This window comes from Geotrypetes seraphini, chromosome 4, assembly GCF_902459505.1.
Source record: "Geotrypetes seraphini chromosome 4, aGeoSer1.1, whole genome shotgun sequence".
Taxonomy (NCBI): Eukaryota; Metazoa; Chordata; class Amphibia; order Gymnophiona; family Dermophiidae; genus Geotrypetes; species Geotrypetes seraphini.
The window spans coordinates 49,974,176-49,998,486 of record NC_047087.1 but is presented as its reverse complement, the minus strand read 5'-3'; the positions used below and the strand labels follow the sequence as shown (position 1 = coordinate 49,998,486).

At 42.3% G+C, this 24,311-nt stretch overlaps 1 protein-coding gene across 5 annotated transcripts in view; it reads right to left on the bottom strand.

Moving 5' to 3' along the window:
- PHKB (phosphorylase kinase regulatory subunit beta) overlaps positions 1 to 24,311 on the bottom strand; it is a 379,505-nt gene that overhangs the window by 142,484 nt on the left and 212,710 nt on the right. For all 5 annotated transcript variants that reach the window (XM_033940814.1, XM_033940811.1, XM_033940816.1 and 2 more), the window contains 3 exons: positions 18,275 to 18,332; positions 13,756 to 13,833; positions 5,014 to 5,172 (listed from right to left, as the gene is read on the bottom strand). In XM_033940814.1, the coding sequence (XP_033796705.1) occupies positions 5,014 to 5,172; positions 13,756 to 13,833; positions 18,275 to 18,332 (295 nt within the window). The remainder of the gene's footprint in view (positions 1 to 5,013; positions 5,173 to 13,755; positions 13,834 to 18,274; positions 18,333 to 24,311) is intronic.

Here is a 24,311-nt window from a genome sequence, read left to right as displayed (position 1 = left end):
TTTGGATACTTTATTATGTATTTTAATATATTGTCTTCCAGTAAAGTGGAATGAAGTTAAGGCCACTGTGTATGATTTTATTGCTTATAATTCCCTTAGGTCCAACCATTTTTTATTGTTAGGTGATTTGAATTTGCATTTAGATGAACATACTGATTAAAAAAAAAATCTTCAGATTTTGAGATTCATTAGGCCTTTCTCACCCCTATAGTGTTACAAAGCATTGTAGAGGTCACCAGTTAGATTTGATTTCCTATAAGAATCATACATCGGACAATGTCCTTTTGTCATCTGAGAGCAGAGAGAGATTATGATGGTTTGATCACTATTTATTGAAGTATATTATAAATTGGAAAGAACAGGATTTATTATTAAATCAGTACAGAAGTTAATCAGGGGAAAAAATGATCAATTATTGTTTTGAAAAAAGGTAGTGGACTACTTAGATAATAATGAGGTTACTAATGCAGAATTTATTAGAAATTGGAATCACTGTAGCAAATTTATTTTGGATGATATTGTGCCTATAAAAAAGAAAACTAGAATTAGCAGAAAAACTGATTGTTGGTAATCAGAAGAGCTACTATCACTTAAACAGGAGTGTAGAAAATGAGAGAGTGGTTAAAATAAAAAAAGCCATAAATGTGTTTGTATAATCTAATTTAATACACAACTTATTAATCACACTATTATACCAAAAAGGTTCAAGGTATTGTACATTCCATAAAATCTACAGGAAAATACAAAAGCAATCAATAAAAAAAAAGTTTTCAAATTTTTATGAAACCTTAAGTAATTGATATCAGTCCTAATGTGACCAGATAGATTATTCCAAATTGTAATGGAAGCATAAGCAAAAGAGTTGAGCTGTCATTTATACATAGTGAAAGAATAATATCTAGTGAAAGAATAATGCAAATGATAAAAAAACTAAATCAGATTATTTAAAGGGTCAGTCTGTAATATACGATGAACTATGCAAGTTGATTTAAACTTAATTTGCCCCTCATGTATATGTATAATGTGTGCATGTATTCTATGTATGCATATGCATATTTTATAAAATAAACTTGCAGCACAATGTTAGCCCTGCTTTAGCCAAACTACAGTTCTAGAAATGCTTACATGATGAACTTGTATAAGTATGCATGATTTTTTTCGGCACAATAAAAACCAAAAGAAGGAGGAAAAACTCCTATGTAGCAAAGCCAAAGAACACACAGAAGTAGGGGTTGGCCAAAAACTTTCCTGCATACAAGTGTAAAATATAAAGCACTCTTTTATTGGCAAAGCACCAGTAGATAAAACAGTGGTCTCAAACCCGCGGCCCGGGGGCCACATGTGGCCCTCCAGGTACTATTTTGAGCCCCTTGGTATGTTTAGCATAATCACAAAAGTAAAATAAAACAGTTTCTTGATCATATGTTGCTTTAGCTATAAATTACAATATTATTATTAAGACTTAGCCAAAAGGAAAGATTTATAAACTATAAAGAGTTTTACTTCATGTAAAATTGTCATTTCTCTAATAAGACATTAACAGTTTTTTTCTGTAGCCCTCCAAGTACCTACAAATCAAAAATGTGGCCCTGCAAAGGGTTTGAGTTTGAGACCACTGAGATAAAAAGACCCAACACAGGGTCACTTCTCTATGCTTTTCTTTGGTTTTTACAGTTAATTCCATTTATATCTAAATTATATTTGTAATTACTTATTTCTTCAGATACCGAGTATTTTTTGTGTTCTGTTTTTGATTTGTAGAGTATTTTTGAACTCTGAAACACACAATTATCTGCTGAAACACAACCCAGAGTCGGGTCTTTTTATCTGAAGGTGCCTCACTAATAAAAGAGTGCTTTTTTATTCTACACTTCCTTGCAGGAAAGCTTTTGTTCCACCCTTACATTTTGAACTTTTTGGCATACATACTGTACTCATAGGCACATATACGACATATGCTTTTATAACAGATTTAGAGGAGCCAAAACAGAGTGCAACTAAACAGATTCAAGTCGACCAACACTCATCTTTCAACCACAATGATGATCGAGATTTAGTTGCACTTTAGTAAATATGTAATATAGATATCCCTGTGTAGATATCTGTGTCTATATAACCCTCAACCCTTTTTTTATTGTAACATCTGGATCTACCCCACTTAGTAGTATATCAAAGTTGAAATGCTGAAACTGAACATTATGGAGTGTACCTTTAAAAACCACTAATGGCAAGGGAACCACAGAGGCAGGGAAACATCTTTTTGGCTGGAGGAGTTAAATAAACCAATTTTCCTGCCCTGGCTCCCCAAGTTGTCTAGCTGCCGATGCTATGCCAGGCAAAATATTGACCAGGCCATGGTCCCAGTGCCATACCCATTCCACTGGCTATGTAAATAAATACAACAGGTATTATTAAGTATGTAGAGGCTAGATTCTTTTTCTCCATGTTAAATTTATCTGATGTGCAGGGAAGGGTAACAAAGTGTTTCAGAAAAGATGCCAGAGAGGCACCCCCTCTAACCACCACCAAATAAAAAAATTCTTATACTGGACAAACTGTAAATTCTAGTCATTCAAATGTTTTCGACAAAAAAAAAAAAAAAATCATACTAAAAATATATTTCTGCCTTAAATAAACTTGTTTATAATATTAAACCTTGTGAAATGGCTTACTCATCAATCCCACCTGTTTTCTGCGAGCAGGGTCTGGACTAGTGCTGCCCGATTCACTTCAGGTGAATCGATTCGAATCGGTTCAAAATAAAAAAAAAATAAAAAAAAAAACGGCTTCCCGATTCGCCTGACCCTTCTCCCTCGCCCCCTAAAGCAGGAGCGGCAGCTGCCGCACCTGCTTTAGAAGGCAAGGGGAGAGGGTCAATCGGGAAGTGCTGCTGTCGACTCCCCCCCCGGCGTCCGGCTCCCACCCCCTCGGCCTTCCGGCGTCCGGCTCCCCCCGGCCTCCCCGCACTGTTTACCTTCCAGCCGGAACAGCCTGCAAGCAAGATTGCGGAGTTAGCGATATTAGTTCCGCTTCGGAGCTGGTTCCTCCGTCGCAGTCCCGCCCCTCCTCTGAAGTCAGGCTTTCAGGGGTGGGATAGGTTTCAAGGGGGGATAGGCCTTCAAGGGGGGGGAGGCAGGCTTTCAAAGGGGAAAGGTCTTCAAGGGGGTGGGACAGGCAAGCCTTCAGGGGTGGGATAGGTCTTCAAGGGGGGGACAGGCAGTCATTCAGGGGTGGGATAGGTTTTCAAGGGGGGGACAAGCCTTCAAGGGGGGAGGCAGGCCTTCAAAGGGGGGACAGACCTTCAGGGGAGGGGGGCCCTGGTTTAGAAGTACATGGAGGGAGGGAAGAGGGGTTCAAAGAGAGGTGCATATGCTGGACTTTGGGGAGGAAGAAATGGGTTTGAAAATAGAGGAGAGGGAGTGAGGGAGAGAGATGATGGACAATGGGATTTAGGGAGAGAAAGAACAGAAAGGGAGAGAAGTTGGACGCAAGGGATGGTGTGGAGGGGGGGATAGAGATACTGGTTAGGAGGGTAGTTGGGAAAAGAAAGGGAGAGATGATGGACCCTGGGGTGGTGGGGAAGGAAGGAGAGATGCTGGATGAAAGGGTAGTTAAGAAAAGGTGGATCTGTGGAGGGAGACGAAAAAAAGGAAAGATGCCAGACCTCCGGGGGAGGGAAGGGGAGGACAGAGATGGGAGATGGATAGTTAGCAGGGAGAAAGAAGAAAGAAGGAGACCCTGGCAAGCAAGTTATCAGAAGACAACCAGAGCCTGAGACCAACAAAATTTGAATAATGACCAGCCAACAAAAGGTAGAAAAACTAATTTTATTTTATGTTTTGTGATTACAATATGTCAGATTTGAAATGTGTATCCTGCCAGAGCTGGTGTTAGACCGCAAACGTGAGCTAGGATTTAACAGAGAGAGGAAAAGTCTTTTTTGTTTGTTTATTTTGTTTACACCACAGCGCCAGTGTGGTTAGGAGAAGGCAAAGGGGGTGAAGAGGCTGTAAAATAAACCCACCAGGGTGTTTGGAAAAAAACACCCAATTGGGCAGGAAAATCGAATCGAAAAACCAATTCAATAGGCTGAATCAAATTGAATTTTTTTTTCATGAATCGGGCAGCACTAATATGGACTCATCAAAATGCAGCCTCAGTTTTCTTTGCGAATGCCTTCTTCACTAGAGAATGACACAGTGAGAGAATTCATCACCATTTCCGTTCCTGCGGATAACTCGTGGTAAACTATCACCATGTCTTTCTTTAAGAAGAGAAGGAAGAATCAGAGTAATGAATGGGCACAACCACCGACCCTCAAGCCTTGAATTAAAGAATGCTAGTGTATAAGGACTGAGGTTGAGAAAGACATTAAAGAATGACACGGGATTGTTTCCTGCAGTTATCCGTGGGGACAGGAACGGTGATGAATTGAAGAACTAGCAGCAGGGCAGTGTTGGATTCTCACTCAGCTTAGAGGGAACAGTGCTATACCTCTCTGCCTACTTTGTACTTGTAGATACCTTCAGACAATATTCCATACATTTAAGCTTCTTATAAAATTACCCCCCCCCCCAAATCTAAGGTAATCCTATAAAGGTTTTTTCCATGTGTTAAACCTGTTTTGCATGTGGAAAGTGGCTTTTATTAAGAACACACAATGAGATGGTATGTACTTATTTATTTGTGCTATGTGAAGGCAATACTACAGTGTGTTGTTTGGGTGCAGCTGGAATAGAGTTGCAATGCAGACTTGTAATTAATAAAATACAGGGATACATGTATAAAGTACAAGAACATATTTGCAACTTTTTCAGAGCAGATTTAATTGTGTGTGTGAGAATCCCTATACTACTGGTTATAGCTCTGGTTGCTGTTTTCTAAAGGCACACTGGTACTTATTTTGGACTCTCCATAAAGGCACCCTGTTATAAAATGACCCTTACTATGTATAAAATAGCTGCACATCACCCACAGAATGATATCAGGCATTTGCTTGTCTTCCCATCTTACCCAGCAGTTTTGCAATGACATACAGGGCCTGTCCCCAGAGAAAAAGCTTTCCATCACGTCCAGAGTTGCTAGGAAATCGCTTTTGACTATCTGGATTCTTCTTTTCTGCTTCAACAAAATCAGCTGGCACATAGTAATACTTTGGCACCACAGGGCATCCTGTAAAATTAAAAAAATAAAAATAAATAATACCCCCCAAACTCCCCCCCACACACACAAAATTAGCAAATAGTACAAAAGCCTATCATGGCAAACATTAGATGCAGCTGCTTATCAGTATAGCAATCAATCAAAAAAGCTGTTACATGGTACAACACAGAAGCAATACTGATATAAACAGGTACCAAAAATAAAGCTATAGACTGTTGCAACTAGTATTTTGTATTTGAAAGAATTTTCAAACAAGTATCATGTTTAAAAAAAAAATAAAAAAAAGCATCATTAGGAAAGTTAATACTAAGACATTGGCCAGAAATTGTTAATACTGATATTCTTCTTAAACTTAAAGGAAAAGGAAAGTTGTCAGCTCCATAACTCAAATCTGAAGGATATTTTAGTTATAAATTTAAAAGACAAAATTACAATAACATCTCTCCTACTGTCATCCCCACTATCTGCCATATCCTCAACCTATCGTATCGCTCTCTACTGTACCTTTAAACATGCTGTATTTATGCCACTGCTAAAATAAAAAAAAACATCACTGGACCCTATCTGCCCCTCGAATTATTACCCCTTCTCCCTCCTCCCCTTCTTATCCAAGCTACTTGAACGTGCTGTTCACTGCCGTTGTCTTGACTTTCTTTCATCTCAAGCTACTCTCGACCCACTTCAATCGGTCTTTCACCTTCTCCATTCTATGGAAACTGCCCTTGTTAAAGTCTCCAATGACTTGTTCCTGGCCAAATCAAAAGACCTCTACTCTGTCCTCATTCTTCTTGATCTACTGGCAGCATTTGACACTGCAGATCACCACCTACTCATTGATATGATGTCTTTGCTTGGGGCTCTGTTTTCTCATGGTTTTCTTCCTATCTTTCCCATCACACTTTTAGCTTATGCTCTGGAGGATCCTCCTCTGCTGCTATTCCACTACCAGTTGGTGCACCTCAAAGTCCAAAGCCCCCACCCTGCCCCATCCCCCAGCATGCTACAGCAAGCGGACATAGTCACTGATCTGGCACCAATCCGGCACAATCAGGGTCCACATTCAACAGATTAGGGGCTGGGGAGTTCATCCCAAATGATTTTTTGTCAAATCGAGGGGTTTCTGAGGTAGAAATAAAAGTTAGAAAAAAGATCGATTTTAAAATCCAAGATGGCTGCCATCACAAATTCAAACCAAAACCAGCAAAAATAAACAAAAAACAAAAATAAAAAAATGGGGTCTAGGGAGGTGGAGGACCTGAACCCTACCCTTAGAAACTGTGAAAAATGACTTTGAAATTGTTTTACAAGACACCCCATAAAGGTCACATAGGAGATAATGAAGGTTTACGCACAGTTATGCAGTGCCAGACTGTCAGTAGCTTTAAACAGCATTAGAGTGGAGGAAAAGGATTTTTTGCCTCAGAATCAACTCCAAATGTATCCAGACTTAAAATCTTCGGACTGTCAGTCGGTCAGACATTAACTATGACCTCCACCCCCCACGGATCCTCATCCACGCGGTCAGGGGCAGGAAAGGCTGTCATTTGAATGAGTCTCTGAAGAGATTCTATTTATTAAAGAACAGACCTGAACATCATTGTTTTTCTAAATTAACCACTGGAAGTTTTTTGTTTTGGTTATTGATCTTCACTATTTCTGAGTCAGTGCTATTTGAGACCAAAATAAGAAGTAGTATCAGATTTAGATTATAATCAAGTCTTCTAAGAAGGAGGTTTTTATGCCAATGAGATTTTTCCCTAAGCTATAATCCGTTTGCAAATCATATACATTAAAATCCTCAGCTCAGTGCGTGACAATGTCTAAGAAAGCAAATAGAATGTTAGGAATTATCAGAAAAGGAATGGAAAACAAAAATATAAATGTTATAATGCCTTTGTATTGCTCTATGGTATGGCTACACCTCAAATACTGTGTGCAATTCTGGTCACTGCATCTGACGAAAGATATAGCGGAAATAGAAAAGGTACAGAGAAGGGTACCAAAAATGATAAAAGGGATGAGACAACTTTCCTATGAGGAAAGGCTAAAGTGGCTAGGGCTCTTTAACTTGGAGAAGAGACAGCTCAGGGATGATATGATAAGAGGTCTATAAAATATTGAGTGGAGTGGAAAGGGTAGATGTAAATCACTTATTATTTTCAAAAATATTAGAACCAGGGGGCATACAATGATGCTACTAAGTAGTAGATTTAAAACAAACTGAAGAAAATATTTCATTACTCAATGTGTAATTAAACTCTGGAATTCATTGCTGGAAAATGTTATGAAATCAGTTAGTGTAGCAGGGTTTAAAAAAGGTTTGAATAATTTTCTAAAAGAGAAGTCCATAGGCTATTATTGAGACAGCTTGGGGAAATCCATTACTTATTTCTAGGATAAGCAGCATAAAATCTGTTTTACTACTTATTCATTGGATATCTTGAAAACCTGACTGGCTGGGGGTCCCCCCCAAGACAGGTTTAAGAACCACTGCTCCAGAGGGGTGGTAAAGAAGTCATTAATATTTTTTTTATTATCAAAGAGTTACTGTAAATCCTTTAAAGTATGTAATACCACTTTATAACTGACTTCCCTTTGAGCGCTGTCCCAGTATTCCAAGATTGTTTTCCCTAGGCCTAGAATGGAGAGAAGAATCTGACATCCATCACAGAGGGCAGGCTTCACCTGCATTCCAGCAGGGGGTGACTGTAAACATGCTCCTAAGATTCCTCGGCGGCTCACGTTTTTATTTATTTTATCACAAACATAAGAAAACATGAAAAAACTAAAAAAAAGATATGGATTATACAAAATAACCTAAAATTAAGAAGTGACAAGCTTACTCAAATTATAAAGCTCCTGAATTTTTTAAAGTCTTTCTCTATTCTAAAGAACTGCAGGTAAACTATTCCACAATACTGTAATGTGTCCTAAATGACCTAAAACTGGTTCCAGCTGAAAATAGCTTAAAGATTTTTAATTGACTGACTACCCAAAATGAAAATGTAAGATTTCTAGTTACAAAATGATTGTGTTAAATTAAACAAGGACATGCAGGCAAATATCTAATCCACTGGAATATTCTTGATCTCAACAAACATAAAGCCTTTTACGTTCCCATGTCTGGAAGAGACTGCTGTGTTCTGCCTTTCATGACCTTATGGTACCATTTTGCATAGCATGTGCATCAATCAATCTTCAGAAAATAAATTCATATGTGGAACTGAATTCACTAAGAATTTCTTGAAATTGGCTCAGGGAGGGTGGGAACAGAAGTGCAAAAGTGCCAGTAGGGTAATAATATTTAACATAAAAATGTAAGGAGGTGACATGGATAAATTTCAATTCTGGTCATGAGGCCATGAAATGAAAAACTACTGCTTGCAGAGACTAGCATTCTGAGTATCTCATCCAACACAAATTAAGCTTCCTTTATATGTCAGGATCATACTAATTTATGACAGAGAATGACTAAATGAGACATTTTAGCAATTTCTTTTTGCTCTCAAGTACTGCATACCAATAAACATTCTTCACATTCTTGCAGTTTTGTCTGATTTCCTTGGACCGTGGCGCATCACTATAAGAAATACAATGCATTGTGGCTCCTTTTTATTTTCTTCTTTATTGCATTCAGAAAACAATGTTGCAGGAGCTGTCTAATAGACATTTAAAAATTATATTAGCCTGTATTTTTATTTTTTTTAGTTCAGTAACCTTTATTAGGTTTTTAGAACTTACAAAAATCAATTGACCTGTTTCAGCAATACAGGACAATTAGGGATATACAAGGTCAATAAACAATATGTTAAAAAAACAAACCCCCAATAGGAAACCAGTAACAAATACCCTAAACAGTCGTGAGTTACATTGCACCAAACGGTCTATTAGAAATGCACCTGTGTTAATTCTGGGGTGACTAAGATGATATCCGCCAGATACCCTGTGGCCTGGTACCACTGGAAAGCCAGAATCAATTAAGCACATGGCAAATGGAGGCATGCTATGGATGTGACATGCAATGAAGGAGGCTACCTGGCCTACCAACCTCAACATCTGCCAAGCTGTGGTCTGTCAGCTGCTCTGAATCTGAAGGGGGATGTTAATCAATGCTTTCACTCTTCCCTGAGGTAGATAGGATTGAGCTTGAATCAGGTCTATCATGTACTCCACTTGCTGAACTGGGACTTTGGGCAATTGGTAACAAACCCTCTGCATTGATTCATGAGCACCTTCCCTTGATATGTTTACCATTCAATTGATCAGTTGAGCTATACAAACATCTATATACAGGAAACCAACTGATAGATGCAGTTACTCCCACAACTCCAGCTTCTGTAGAACAGCACTTGCAAAACCAGAGCACTGCATCAATGACTTTATGGTGAGAATACTAAAAAGGAATTCTAAAACAATCCAGGAAAGTAAGATCTTTATATTTAAAATGATGAAATATTTTGATATCCACTAGACAGGATTTAACAAAGATCTGGGATTCCTATCACATGAACCATAAAATGTACTAATTTGTCACCAATCAAAACCCATCTATTCACCCTGTTTCTAACCCCCTTCCCCCTCCCTTTTCCTGAAATGCTTTTATGTTTCACTTATATATTCTGATGTGTGTCATTATTTGCTCATTTCTGATCCGAAGAAGGTGATATTGCCTTCGAAAGCTAGTCCAAAAATGTATTAAGTTACTAGTAGTCCAAGGAAAATGGCATTATCTTAATTTTTATTATTTTATTTCTATTTATTACATTTAAAAATGAACTCAGCTGAAAACTTATCTATTCTCAAAATACTTGGTGAACTAATCCAAATCATCTTTAGGTTATATTATTTTTAATCTTTTGTTCACTGCATTGAACTTACGGTTATGCAGTTTACAAGTACGATGTTATGTTATGTTTACCACACCATTTTATTCAAAATTATTCAACAATTAGAAAAGGTACAGAGAAGGGCAATGAAAATGATAAAAGGGATGGGACGACTTTCCTTTGAGGAAAGGCTAAAGAGGCTAGGGCTCTTCAGCCTGGAGAAGAGACAGCTCAGGGGAGATATGATAGAGGTCTATAACATACTGAGTGGAATGGAACAGGTAGATGTGAATCGTTTCTTTACTCTCTTCAAAAATACCAGAACTAGTAGCCTGCTTTACTAAAAGAAATGGCTTTTGTGCAGCAGTAAACATACGTATAAGTACCATATGAACACCTACGAAATGGTGTGTACTTAAATGGCCATTGTGTTTAGGTGTCCCAAGAGGAGCTGTTTTGCAGTTGCAATGTATGTGCATATTTTTAAAAATAAGCAAGTACATCAGACAGAACATGCACACATTTATAGCTTCCTTACAGAAGGTGTAAATGCTTGTGCCAGCACATTATTGGAGCTGTATGTTAAATCATAAATTATGAGTATTTTGAAACTCGCTCAGAATTGCAGGATGTAGTGAGTAAGAAATTTTATAGATAAAATAAATAATAAAGCTGAATTTAGGAGCCTTTTTTTTAAAATAAGGATAATATTCCCTTCAAAAATACCATATTTCTTGCTCCATTAGACACTCCTGACCTTAAGACGCACCCTAGATTTAGAGGAGGAAAACAAGAAAAAAAACATTCTGAACCAAATTCTCTCTGCCAGGCTCTGCACCCAACCCTACACTCCTTTCAAAGCTCTGCACCCTGTCCCCCCTCCCTGCCAGGCTCTGTACCCTGTTCCCCCTCTGGTGGTCTAATGGTAGGCTGGGACAGGGCAGACAGGGAACAGGGCAGGTAGAGACAGGGCAGGCCTAGTTGCTGGCAGGCAGATAGGGACAGGGAAGGCAGGGACAAGACGGGACGGGACAGGGCGGGCGGGTAGGTAGGTGGGCAGGCAAGCAGGCCGGCCTCCTCCCTCCCCCCTCAGGCAAGCAGCAGGAAAGCCCCGGCCTCTTCCTCTTCACCCCCCAGGCAGGCGACAGGCAGGCCTTCTTCCTCCTCCCTGATACCTTCCACGCGTACCTTTTTTTTTAAAAACTTCTGGATGCGGCGCCTTGCTGAGAGCGGCGCACCAGGCTGGTTGCCTGGTTCCCACTGCTTCCTCTGAGAACTACTGGTTGCCTCCTCTTCCATTTTCTCGCATAGCAGCGCACCAGGTTGCCTGCCTGGTCCCACGCTGCTTCCTGCGAAAACTGAGTTCTCGCGGGAAGCGACGTGGGACCAGGCAATACCTCAGTAGAAAAGAAAAGTTTTCAAAAAAGTTTTGATTTTTCAATCTAGTCCCCTGATAGCGCCATACACTTCATCCATTTTTCCTGCAATGACTTTAACCCGTTTGAAAAGAATTCATCTTTTTGACCTTCAGACCAGGTCATCACAGTTTCCTTGACGTCTTCATTACTTGAAAACCTCTGTCCATGGAGAGATTTCTTCAAAACTCATAACAGGAAATAATCCGAGGGAGCCAGGTCAGGACTGTATGGTGGATGGTTCAGCTGCTGAAACCTATATTCTCGGATGGCAGCCTATGTTTGTCCTGACATGTGCAACAGTGCATTGTCATGAAGAAGCAACACACCTGCTGTGAGTTTTCCTCTTCTTTTCTCCTTGATTGACTCCCGCAAAGTGATTATTGTGTTGGCGTAACTCTCCCCAGTTATGGTTGTCTTGTGTGGCATGAACTCCAGCAGCAAGTCTTTCAACATCCCAGAAGACAGTTGCCATGACTGCCTGCAGATTTTTCTTTCTTGAACATTTTTGGGATGGGGGATGACTTGTACTTCCACTGCATTGACTCCATTTTGGACTCAGGATCTCTATGATTGACCCAAGTCTTCACGGAGCATCTCCAAGTTCTCCTGACAGCACTCGAGTCTTGTGGCCTTCTGACATGGCATCAGCATTCTTGGAACCCATCTTGCACTAACCTTGGACATGCCCAACTTTTCATGAATTATTTTCCAAAATTATTTTCCAAACTGTATCTGCCAAGATGCCATTTCTTCAGCTATTCAGGAAACCTTAATTCATCTGTCTGATAAAATTAAATCATCGACTTTCTTGCACATTTCTGTGGATGTTGCTTCCACAGGCCTTCCAGTGTGAGGGTCATCTTCAATGGTCTCTCTATCCCACTTAAAATGCTTGCTCCAAAATTTTACTTTGTAGGATGATGGGGCAGACTCATCATAAACTAGTCATGCGTTCATGGATCTCCTTTGGATTTTTCCCTTCTTCTGTGAGAAATTTTATCACTGAACAGTGCTCCAAATCTAGCAGTTTCTTACTTGATTCACACAAGGACTCTCCTGATATCCTGAGTCTTGGAATGTTACACTTGCACTGAGCCACAACTGTGCATGAGTATCCTAGAGACATGTCACAACATGCACAGATTTGTTTCAACACATTTGCTTCTTTCTTTCATACTTAAGTAGATAAATTATTAAATAACCCTCTTAACCTATAGCTGCATTCATGAAGTCCTTGCATATGCGAGCCAAGCATGTGAAGTAATTCTAGGCAGCCCAACAAGCATGGATCACGTGATACCACAGAACTAAAGCATACTCAAATGTTGCATAATCAAACCACATTTTACTTTTTAATTTATTTATTCAATTTTCTATACCGTTCTCCCAGGGGAGTTCAGAACAGTTTAATTTTCCTCATGCAATCAAATAAACTTATTTACCTTCATTCATGGTACTCCGATACCTTATCAACCCATCTATGTCAGCAACTCAAACCCCTGTAACAAATAACCTTGAACAGAGCATTCAAATCAGCTCCTCGTGTCCTGTTATTTTCACAGCAAGTCAGTACCAAATGAGAAACTGTAAGTAATGCAAGCAATGAAAAGCAATTTCACAGCCCTCCTATTGCTAGCGCAAAGGAGGCATGAAAGATCAAAGTGGTGCTGGCATTCATATTTATGTCTGCTTTACAGAAACTATGACAGCAATATAACAGCAATGCAAATTCTTAATAGTAAATATGACATAGGAACACTCACCTATAATCAATTGAAAACCAAGTTGCTGACCTCACTTAACCTTCCAGTTTCCTGCCTAGATTAGCACTGTATACATAAGGCAAAACTCCTTCCTTACTGTACTTAAAACTTTATCTAGAACTACAGACCTAGAATAGACAGTCCTCCTGCTTGCATTATCTTCCTTAAGTAGACCTTTTACCTTCTTCACTCACATGTCATTCCCTTCCCTAAGAATATAGCCACACTTAGAAAGAAAGGAGAGCACACAGCTCTTTCTTTTAATGCCAGAAATGACTTATATACTTCTTTAATAGATAATACTGGGACCAAAGATAAGAGAACGCTTTCAAAGAAAGTCATGCTTTAAAATTAATTTTGTTTCCACAAAAAAATTTATTCTTTCACAAAAAACAAATTCTTTTTTAAAAAAAAAAAAAACATTTCCCTGAGAAACTTATTTGTCAAGATGCTCTTTCAACTTTTACATTGATTTTTTTTTTTTTTTTTAGAGTTCTCCCTGTGGCTTATTAAATTTTAATACATTTCAGCAAAATTCTTCCAGCAAGAAGAAAACAAAATGCACTAGAACAAGAACAACTTTACCTTCAAATGCTTGGAAAAGCACTGGATCCAAAAACTCCTGATATTCCTTTACTTGTTCTAGATTTCCTCTAAAAACTCCTGCAAATGTAATTAAAATAATATTTTAGCATATACATTTGTATGTGCAAGGTACTTCATCTGACTTAAAGCATGGCTTTGTAACTGTGCACTATAGGAGCAATCTCAGGATGTAGGTGAAGTAAGCGCCATTATTCTGACTGCAAACAAGGCAAATATTTTGGTAAAGTAGATCATATGAGTCACATAACATGCAGACTAACACATGCAACTCTATGCCTAAATTTAGGCATGAATACTGATTACACAAGACCATTTAGGTTTGAGTAGTCTGATGCTTGTGTGAAAGCTGAGCGGAGAAGTCAGCAGTACCATCTACTTATACACTATATACGGTACTTTCATAGCATGCAGCATGTATTTGTCATATATGCGTCATATTTTTTCAGTAAGGATGGAATCCAGCAACAGTAAGTGGAGATGATGCAAATACTGGGAACAAGAGGGAGGATGCCTTTAGAGGCAAAATGATATATTGTCTTCAGTTGCTCATCTCTGCAGTTACCCAGCTTCTAATTTTTTTTTTAATATTTATATTTTTACATCTTAAAACAAATTCAAGAAAATGACAAAAATATAAGTTAAAAAAAAAAAAAGCAAAGCAAAAACATTCCACATTTTAGCATACATTATTGGGGCTATCTTCTTCCCTGATAGGCAAAAGAAAAACAACAAGAAATCATTTATTTCAACAAACAGGCTGAAAATCTATCTAAAGTCACTTAGGCCCAGATTCTGTATAGGATGCCCGGTCTCAATTTTTGAGAATCTCACACGGGCGGCCAATACAGAATCGCCCTAAGCCACCTAACCACCATGACTCTCTAACTGGCGCCCATGTCACAGGCGCTGGTTAAAAAATCACGTTGATGCTGAGCTGATCACGGCAAGGGAATCTCCCTGTCATGATCAATTTAGTGGCTGTGGCAACCTGCGTGTTCCCCCCCCCCCCCCCCGTGAAGATTACCAGCAAGAGAGAATGCCCAATCCCCCATTTCCGTAAAAATCGCCAGGAGGAGGGATGCCCAATTCCTCCTGCCAGAATCAACCCCCCCCAAAATATCATTGGCAGGAGGGATGCTCAGTCCCTCCTGCCGGATTCCCCCCCCAGTCCCCCAAAGATTGTTGGCAGGAGGGATGCCCAGTCCCTCCTGCCAGAACCCCCCCTCTGCAAAGATCAATGGCAGGATGGATGCCCAGTCCCTCCTGTCAGGACATTTCCTCCCCCCCCCAAAAAAAAACATCATCAGCAGGAAGGATGCCCAATCTCTCCTGCCAGAACCACCCCCACTCCTCCCAAACATCATCAGCAGGAGGGATGCCCAGTCCCTCCTGCCGGACCCCAACCCCCTGAAAAGTAGCTCACCCGGACTCCCCCAAAGCCCATCCCCACCCTTATTGAGATGGCGGGCCAGAGGCCCATCCTTCCTGCCTCCAGCCGGCTAGCCTGTCTTCAGTAGAATGGTGAGCTTGCCCTTTCCTGGTGCATTATGGGATGTGCCAGGGAGGGGCCTAAGACCCTGATGGCCAAGGCACTTAAGGCCCTTCCTGTAGGAGGGCCTTAGGCACCTGGGCCAACTGGAATCTTAAGCCTCTCTCGCAGTGAATTCTAGGATGCACTGGGTGTGGTCTAAGATTCAGATTGGCCAGATCCCTTAGGCCATTCACATACACATTTTTGTGGATATCTTTTGTTTCATGAGTAAATCAAGGAAAATTTAGTTGTTTACCTGCAATTACATCACTTTGTTTTCCAGAGATATATATACAAAAATATTTGACATCAATATGTGAATAGTTCTTAAGAAAGAACTGAATATTTCATGGGGTGTCCTAATTTTTTCACATGACTGTAGATGTTGGGCAGACTGGGTGGACCATGGAGGTCTTTATTTGCTGTCATTTACTATATAGCTAAATTCTCAATGGACAAAGAATTAGCCACACCTTCAGGTGCTTTAAAAATTGATTTAAGAAAACTATTGATAAGTTGAATGATTTATTTCCATAATCAATCCAGGTATTTGCTAGTGGATGTACTGTGTCTGTACAGTTTTCATACAGCACCAAGTGAAACTCCCAAGCCGCCTACTTGTCCTGTTGTCTGTTTGTTTAGATTATAAGCTCTATTGAGCAAGGACTGTCTCTTGAATGTTTTAATGTACAGTGCTGCATATGTTTAGCGGCACTATGGAAATGAGTAGTAGTAGTAGTAGTAGTAGTAGTAGTAAGAGTTTATCAGAGCTGCCAGGCAACCTAGTTGCAAGGAGGAAACTTTTTTGGCCAGTCTTGGTTTTGAACTTATATCCCAAAACATTGTGGTATGTATAGTTCCTGATTCTTTACATTGAAATCTGTGTTGCAGGTCCCATAATGCATCAAGATAGGGTTGTCAGAAATCTCCTTCCTAGAACTGGCAGTTAGACATAATTTAATCCAGACATTCATGCATTACTGAGGAATAGGAAACTATGGTTTGAAAGAAAGTGTTGTCCCTCTTGTGTACTGTGAGACATTTTAAAATTACACACAGAGTAGGCAGTTTTACTGCCACTCTATCAATTATAATGTTATCTATCAAGACCCTACTTTTTTTTGAAACATATGTTCATTGAAAAAGAACAAACAACAATATTACCAAAGGAAAGAAACATCAATTTTTTTTTCTGGTTGTTACCTTCTACAATCTATTACTTCCCCTCCTCCCCCCCCACAAGAAAAGTACTCTAAACTTCCAGGCTTAGTGTATTCTTGTCCAAGCCAAAAGTGCCTCTGATAGTTGAGAGTTGTGCTTTAGCTAGTAAATTTAACTATTTAAAATCCAGCTACATTTCCTATATGGCATCACAAGTCTCTATTTTAAAAAATTCTTCAAGCTTCTCTGCTATTACAGTGAAGACCGAGGAAAAGTCATTTTTGGAGCAACATGACAAATTACCTCCCATTAAATAGGGGAGAGTGTGGCGCAAGTGGTTAAAGCTATAGTTACAGGACCCTGAGGTTGTGGGTTCAAACCCACGTTGCTCCTTGTTACCCTGGGCAAGTCACTTAATCCCCACATTGCCCCAGGTATATTAGATAGATTGTGAGCCCACCGGGACAGACAGGGAAAAATGCTTGAGTACCTGAATAAATGCATGTAAACCGTTCTGAGCTCCCCTGGGAGAACGGTATAGAAAATAGAATAAATAAATAAACAAGTGCTTCATTGTTCCATACAGTGCAGAATGCCAAAAATTGCAAGAGGACTGGCTACGTGTTATCATAGGGGTGAGGGGCATGAGTCTACCTGAATTTTAAAAAAAACAAACAACCGAACACTACATTTTATTTATATATTGGACAGGAAAGAGGTGCTGCTGGACAGGGGGGGAGATTAAAAAAAGGGAGAAGGGCTGCTGCTGGATAAGGGGAGCAACCCTGTCTACATTTACAGTTTAGTTTATGCAGAAAATGCTTATAACTAAGGTTACCAGACATCCAGATTTATCTGGACATGTCCTCTTTTAAAGAACTATCCAGGAGTCTGACGAAAGAGTGTCTAGAGCCCTGTCTGCCTGATTCCCCCACCTACCTCCGGGCTTGGCAGAAATGGGAAGGTGAGCCTGCTGCCAGCCTGCCACAGAAGTCTTCTCTCTGGAGCATCCCGCTTACAAGGGAATAGGAAGTCATTCCAAAAAAAAGGCTTCTGGAGGCAGGCCAATGGCAGCAGACTCACCTTGCTGCTGCTACCAACCAGTCTGAAGATTTAGTTTCAACAAGAAGGTAAGTGGGGAACAGGAAAGAGAGAAAAGCACCGTCTCGTGGGTTGGAGGGAGGGGGAGAGAGAGGAACTCGTGGGAAGAGAGTTGGAGAGAAGAACCCGCGGGACAGGAGACTGTGCTGTGGAGAGAGAGAAAGAAAGAAAGAGAGAGAGAGAGAGAGAAAGAAAAGCAACCACAGAAGATGAAGGAAAAGCACCTACAGGGGGTGGGGGAGGGAGAGGGAGATACACTAAAAGGGTACAGAACATGGGAAGGGGGACTAAAGATATGGGTAAAAGGTGGGGAGGGGCAGGGGTGAGACTAGTGGGAGGTGGGCCAGGGTTATGTATCCTCTTTTTTAACTTCACAAATGCGGTAACCCTACTTATAACAGACTTAAATAGGTTTTATAGTTTCATTTCAGAGGTTGCAGAGATTTTGTCCTTTGCAGCATATTGTTTCTGATAAGAAATTCATTGTAGGCCAGGGAAACTAAAGACCTCCAAATCACATTACTTTTAGGATATAAACTGGTGTAGGCTTCTGAACAATTTTCATACGCTTGGGGTTGCACATATGTATTCTCTGTAAAAATACTTTTAATTTCTCCAACCATGCTACATAAATACTATGCTTTGGAAATAATTTTTTTTTAAAAGATAGATGAACTGATCTGTTTCAGGATATTGCATACTTACCATCAATTATCATGTAGATAAAAAACAAAGGAAACTGACATTCAATGCCATCAAACAGCTGAAAAACAATAAGATCATAAAATAATTTTACCAAAAATATTATGTGCATATACACAAATTCTACAGCAAACTAAGGGGTCTTTTTACTAAGGCACACTAAACGCTAACGCGTCCATTATATGCTATGGACGCATTAGCTTTTAGCGCATGCTAAATCGGTTAGCGCAGTGGTTCCCAACCCTGTCCTGCAGGACCACCAGGCCAATCTGGTTTTCAGGATAGCCCTAATGAATATGCATGGAGCAGATTTGCATGCCTCTCTCTTCCATTATTACATTACATTACATTGATGTCTTCTATCCCGCCAATACCTTTCAGTTCTAGGCAAATCTCTCTCATGCATATTCATTAGGGCTAGCTTGAAAACCCAATTGGCCTGGTGGTCCTCCAGGACAGGGTTGGGAACCACTGGGCTAGCGCGCCTTAGTTAAAGAGGGGTAATTTAAAATACTGAATAAACCAGAGTTATACAACATATTTTGCAAAGTACTACTTTAATAAAAATGAGAAATCTAAACATAAAGCACTTCACTCTAATAACTAGAAAATAAATATTTCTATTTGCTGTCTATTTATACATGAGGAGGGGCATTTTCAGTAGGACATCTAAGTCTGAGTTTCGATGTCTTCGGAAAGGCATCCAGAATGTTCAAAACTGCAAGATGCCAAAGTAAACTAAACCTTAAGTTTGTATACCACATCCTCTCCACAATCATAGAGCTTGGCACGGTTTACAGGAAGGAACTCCAATGAAGGGTTACAGGACTTAGTATAGAGAATGTTTAGAGGGACATAGTATACCAAAGAGGGAGGAAGTACTACATTTTTGAGAATAGCCAAGTTTTCAGATGTTTTCGGAAAAGTTGGAGGGAGCCCCGATTCCGAAGTGATTCTGAAGGAGAGGGATTTCCCTAGTTTTTCTGCATGGGATATGCCTTTTAATGAGGGGAAGGATAGTTTGAATTTTGGGGTGGATCTGGTGGTATTAGGATTTGAGGAATTCCAAGATAGTGGAAAAAGGGGAGGAAGGATGCCGTGTAGGATCTTGAAAGTTAGGCAGGCACATTTAAAGTGAACCCTAGAGATTACTGGAAGCCAGTGAAGCTTAGATAGGAGCGGGGAGACATGGTCAAATTTACTTTTTGCAAAGATTAGCTTAGCCACGGTATTCTGAATCCGCTGAAGTCTTTGAAGGCTGTTCTTTGCTAGGCTTAAGTAGATGGAGTTACAATAGTCCAGTCTGGAAAGGATGATGGATTGTACGAGGACAGCAAAGTGTTGTTGATGGATGCAGGATCTCACTTTCCTCAGCATGTGAAGGCTGAAAAAGCATTTTTTTTAAAGGAGTTGAGGAGGTCGTTGAAGGACAGTGTAGAGTCAATGATGATGCCCAGAATTTTGCTTGAGAACTCAAGCTGCAGTGTGGTGCCAGAGGACAGTGGGATGAGGGTGGGTAGCTGATCTAATTTTGGGCCGAGCCAAACTAGTTTTGTTTTGGACTCGTTCAGTTTCATTTGTATGGTGAAGGCCCAGGATTGGAGGTTCGTTATGCATGAGGATATGTTTTCAGAGAGGTTAGTGAGGTTCAAGTCGGTCTCGGGGAGGACCCAGGAGCCCAGAGGTACTTTCCGGTATACTGCACAGAGTGCAATATGTACGACTACCTCCCCTTGGGAAGGCGGGAGTACATATGCAGTCGGTGTCAGGAACTGGAAAGCCTGAGGATGGAGGTCGGCAGATTGAGGGTCAGGGTCCAGGAACTGGAGGGACTGGAGGGACTGCGCACCACAGAGGAGACGAGCTGGTCAACCCAGAACACAGACGGAGCAGGCCCCATTGTGGACCAGGTGAGAGACCTCGAGAGATTCATCGAGGAGGCCTATAGGAAGGTGGAGGAACGGGACCAGCAGCTGCACAGACGGATGTCGGCAGATGAGACCCAGAATCCACAAGGCGACACCGGGGAAGGACCTAGCGGAGGAACCACGCAAGAGGAGGAGACCGCGACTCACCGGGACCCCGAGGGAGAGACACCGCACTACACCAAGGACACGGACCTGAGGCAGAGGAGGTTGCTGAGGAAAGGGAAGTCTGCTATTGTGGTGGGAGACTCGATCTTGAGAGAGGTAGACAGTCACGTAGCTGGAGGAAGGGAGGACCGGCTAGTGACTTGTCTCCCAGGGGCCAAGACACGAGACATCACTGATAGGATCGAGAGGATCCTGGACGGAGCAGAGACAGAGGAGACTGCGGTAATAATCCACATCGGAACGAATGATGTGAGCCGGAGGAACTTCAGCATGGCCACACTGACTGACCAGTTCAGGGTCCTGGGACGAAAGCTGAAGCGGAGCACACGGAGGATAGCATTCTCGGAGATCCTGCCTGTACCGAGAGCAGATGCAAAGAGGCAGGCAGACCTCCAGGCTGTGAATGCATGGTTGAGGAGATGGTGCCAGGAGGAGGGCTTCCACTTTGTGAGGAACTGGACGTCCTTCTGGGGAAAGAGCAAGCTCTACCGGCGGGACGGCCTGCACCTGAGCACAGCGGGAACTAGACTACTGGCAGCCAATGTGAGGAAGGAGATCGAGAGGGCTTTAAACTGAGGAGAGGGGGAAAGCCGACAGCTGATCTGATGTTGACGCTTTGGACAACAGTATCCAGAACAGATGCTGAACGGGCTGACTGCAGGGAGGAAGCAGAGGGACCGGAGGATCTTATGATCAGACAGCGAGGGAAACATCAGGTAAAGGGAGCTTGCTGGGAGAAGACTAAGGGGCATGGAGACACAGGGGGACTGGGTGGCACGAGGGCGAAAGCTGAGGGCAATATAGAGGTACCACAAGGCGTGGGGGATCAAACAGAGGTTCAAGAGATGATAGCCCAGGAGGGGGCCGGTAGGGCTAGAAAACCCAGAGGAAAAGCGGGGAAGTGGGGTGGCGGGAATGTGGGGAAGCTGAAAGCTAAGAGGGTAAAGGCTGAGGGCAAAGCAGAAGCACAGGGAACGGGAGAACTGCCCGAAATCCAAGGGCAGGCGGCCCAGGTAAATGCAGAGGTGGAGGAAAAATGACGGGCCCTACGGGACCTGCGGTGCTTATACGCAAATGCAAGAAGCCTCATGGCCAAGATGGGTGAACTAGAAGTCGTGGCCAAGGGGGAGGACCTAGATATAATTGGAATTGCAGAAACCTGGTGGACAGAGGAAAATCAATGGGATGTGGCGCTGCCGGGGTACAAGCTCTACAGGAGGGACAGGACCCACAAGAAGGGGGGAGGCATAGCACTATATATAAAGGACTCTATCCACTCGGTCAGGATGGATATGGCAACGAAGGCAGAGGGGCTGGAATCGCTATGGGTCAAATTGCCGGGAAACAAGGGTGCAGGCATAAAACTGGGGCTGTACTATCGCCCACCTGGTACACCAGAAGGAGTCGGACACGACTTGGAAGCGGAATTGAGACAGGAATGCAGGACTGGAAGTGTAACAGTGATGGGGGACTTCAACTACCCGGGAATAGACTGGAGTACGGGTCACTCCAACTGCACTAGGGAAACAGGATTTGTAGAAGCTGTGAGGGACTGCTTCATGGAGCAACTAGTCAAAGAACCGACGCGAGGGGGTGCTACTCTTGACCTCATCCTAAACGGATTAGGGGGGCCTGCAAGAGGGGTAGAAGTGGGAGGACCACTAGGCAACAGTGATCATAACGCGATCAGATTCACATTAGAAAGGGGGACACCCATAGTAAGGAGGACCGCAACAACTGCGCTCAACTTCAAGAAAGGGAACTATGTTGCTATGAGGGAAATGGTGGGGAGGAAGCTCAGAAACATCTTTAGGATGGAGACTGTGGGAAGCGCCTGGACCCTATTCAGGGACACCCTGCAGGAAGCACAAAGAATGTACGTCCCTAGTTTCAGGAAAGGCTGCAAGAACAAGCGATCAAAGGACCCGGTTTGGATGTCAACTGAAGTAAAGAGGGCAATAAATGACAAAAAAGTATCCTTCCGGAGATGGAAAAAGGACCCAACGGAGGAAAATCACCAGGCGCACAGGAAATGCCAAAAGGAATGCCACCAAGAGGTTAGAAAAGCGAAAGGGGAATACGAAGAGAGGCTGGCGAGGGAGGCGAAAAACTTCAAGGCATTCTTCAGTTACGTAAAGGGGAAGCGACCAGCGAGAGAGAAGGTGGGGCCGTTGGACGATGGGGATAGGAAGGGAGTGATTAAGGAGGATAAAGAGGTAGCTGAGAGGTTGAACACGTTCTTCTCGTCGGTTTTCACGAGCGAAGACACATCTAATATACCGGACTCAGAGGAGCTCATGAGTGGGGAACAGGCCGAAAAATTGGAGCACATAGAGGTAAGTAAGGAGGATGTCCTCAAACAGATAGACAGGTTAAAATGCGGTAAATCACCGGGTCCGGACGGGATCCACCCAAGGGTTCTGAAGGAACTAAGACAAGAATAGCGGGCACAATCCAGCATGTTTGCAACCTATCCTTGAAAACTGGTGAGGTACCAGAGGACTGGAAATTGGCGAATGTCACACCTATCTTCAAGAAGGGATCGAGGGGTGACCCCGGGAACTACAGGCCGGTGAGCCTGACTTCAATTATAGGGAAGATGGTGGAAGCTATGATCAAGGACGGCATTTGCGAGCACATCGAGAGGAATGGCCTACTGAGAACAAGCCAGCACGGATTCTGTAAGGGAAGGTCGTGCCTAACGAACCTTCTGTACTTCTTTGAGGGAATAAGCAGTCGTGTGGACAATGGGGAACCCACAGACATCATTTACCTCGATTTTCAAAAGGCTTTCGACAAGGTGCCACATGAAAGGCTGCTTAGGAAGCTGTGGAACCACGGGGTGGGAGGGGATGTGCACAGATGGATCAAGCACTGGTTGTCGGGTAGACTGCAGAGGGTCGGAGTGAAGGGCCAATATTCTGACTGGCGGGGAGTCACGAGCGGTGTGCCACAGGGATCGGTGCTGGGGCCGTTACTCTTCAACATATTTATCAATGACCTGGAAAAGGAGGCAAAGTGCGAGGTTATAAAATTTGCAGACGATGCCAAACTGTGCGGTAGAGTTAGGTCCAGGGAGGAGTGTGAGGACCTGCAAAGGGACCTGGACAAGCTGGAAGACTGGGCAAACAAATGGCAAATGCGCTTTAACGTGGAAAAATGCAAGGTCATGCATATAGGGAAAAACAACCCGTTGTTCAACTACAAATTGGGGGGGGCATTGTTGGGAGACAGCAGACTTGAGAGAGACTTGGGTGTGCTGGTGGATGCATCACTGAAGCCATCTGCACAGTGCGCAGCAGCCTCGAAAAAAGCCAACAGGATGCTGGGCATCATAAAGAGGGGCATAACAACCAGGATGCGGGAAGTCATCATGCCATTGTATCGAGCGATGGTGCGTCCACATCTGGAATACTGCGTTCAGTATTGGTCGCCACACCTCAAGAAGGACATGGCGGTACTTGAGAGAGTCCAAAGGAGAGCAACGAAACTGGTAAAAGGGCTGGAACACTGCCCATACGCCGAGAGGTTGGATAGGCTGGGGCTCTTCTCTCTGGAAAAAAGGAGGCTCAGGGGAGATATGATAGAGACCTTCAAGATCATGAGGGGCATAGAGAGGGTGGATAGGGACAGATTCTTCAGACTGAAGGGGACAACAAGTACAAGGGGGTATTCGGAGAAACTGAAGGGAGATAGGTTCAAAACAAATGCAAGGAAGTTTTTTTTCACCCAAAGGGTCGTAGACACTTGGAATGCGCTACCGGAGGAAGTGATCAGGCAGAGTACGGTACAGGGATTCAAACAGGGATTGGACGGATACCTGAGGGATAAAGGGATCGTGGGATACTGAGAGAGGTGCTGGGATGTAACACAGGTATAGAAAGCTAACCAGGTAATAAGTGTAGAAACACAACAGGTCGTGCATGTGCAAGACCGGAGGGTTAGGA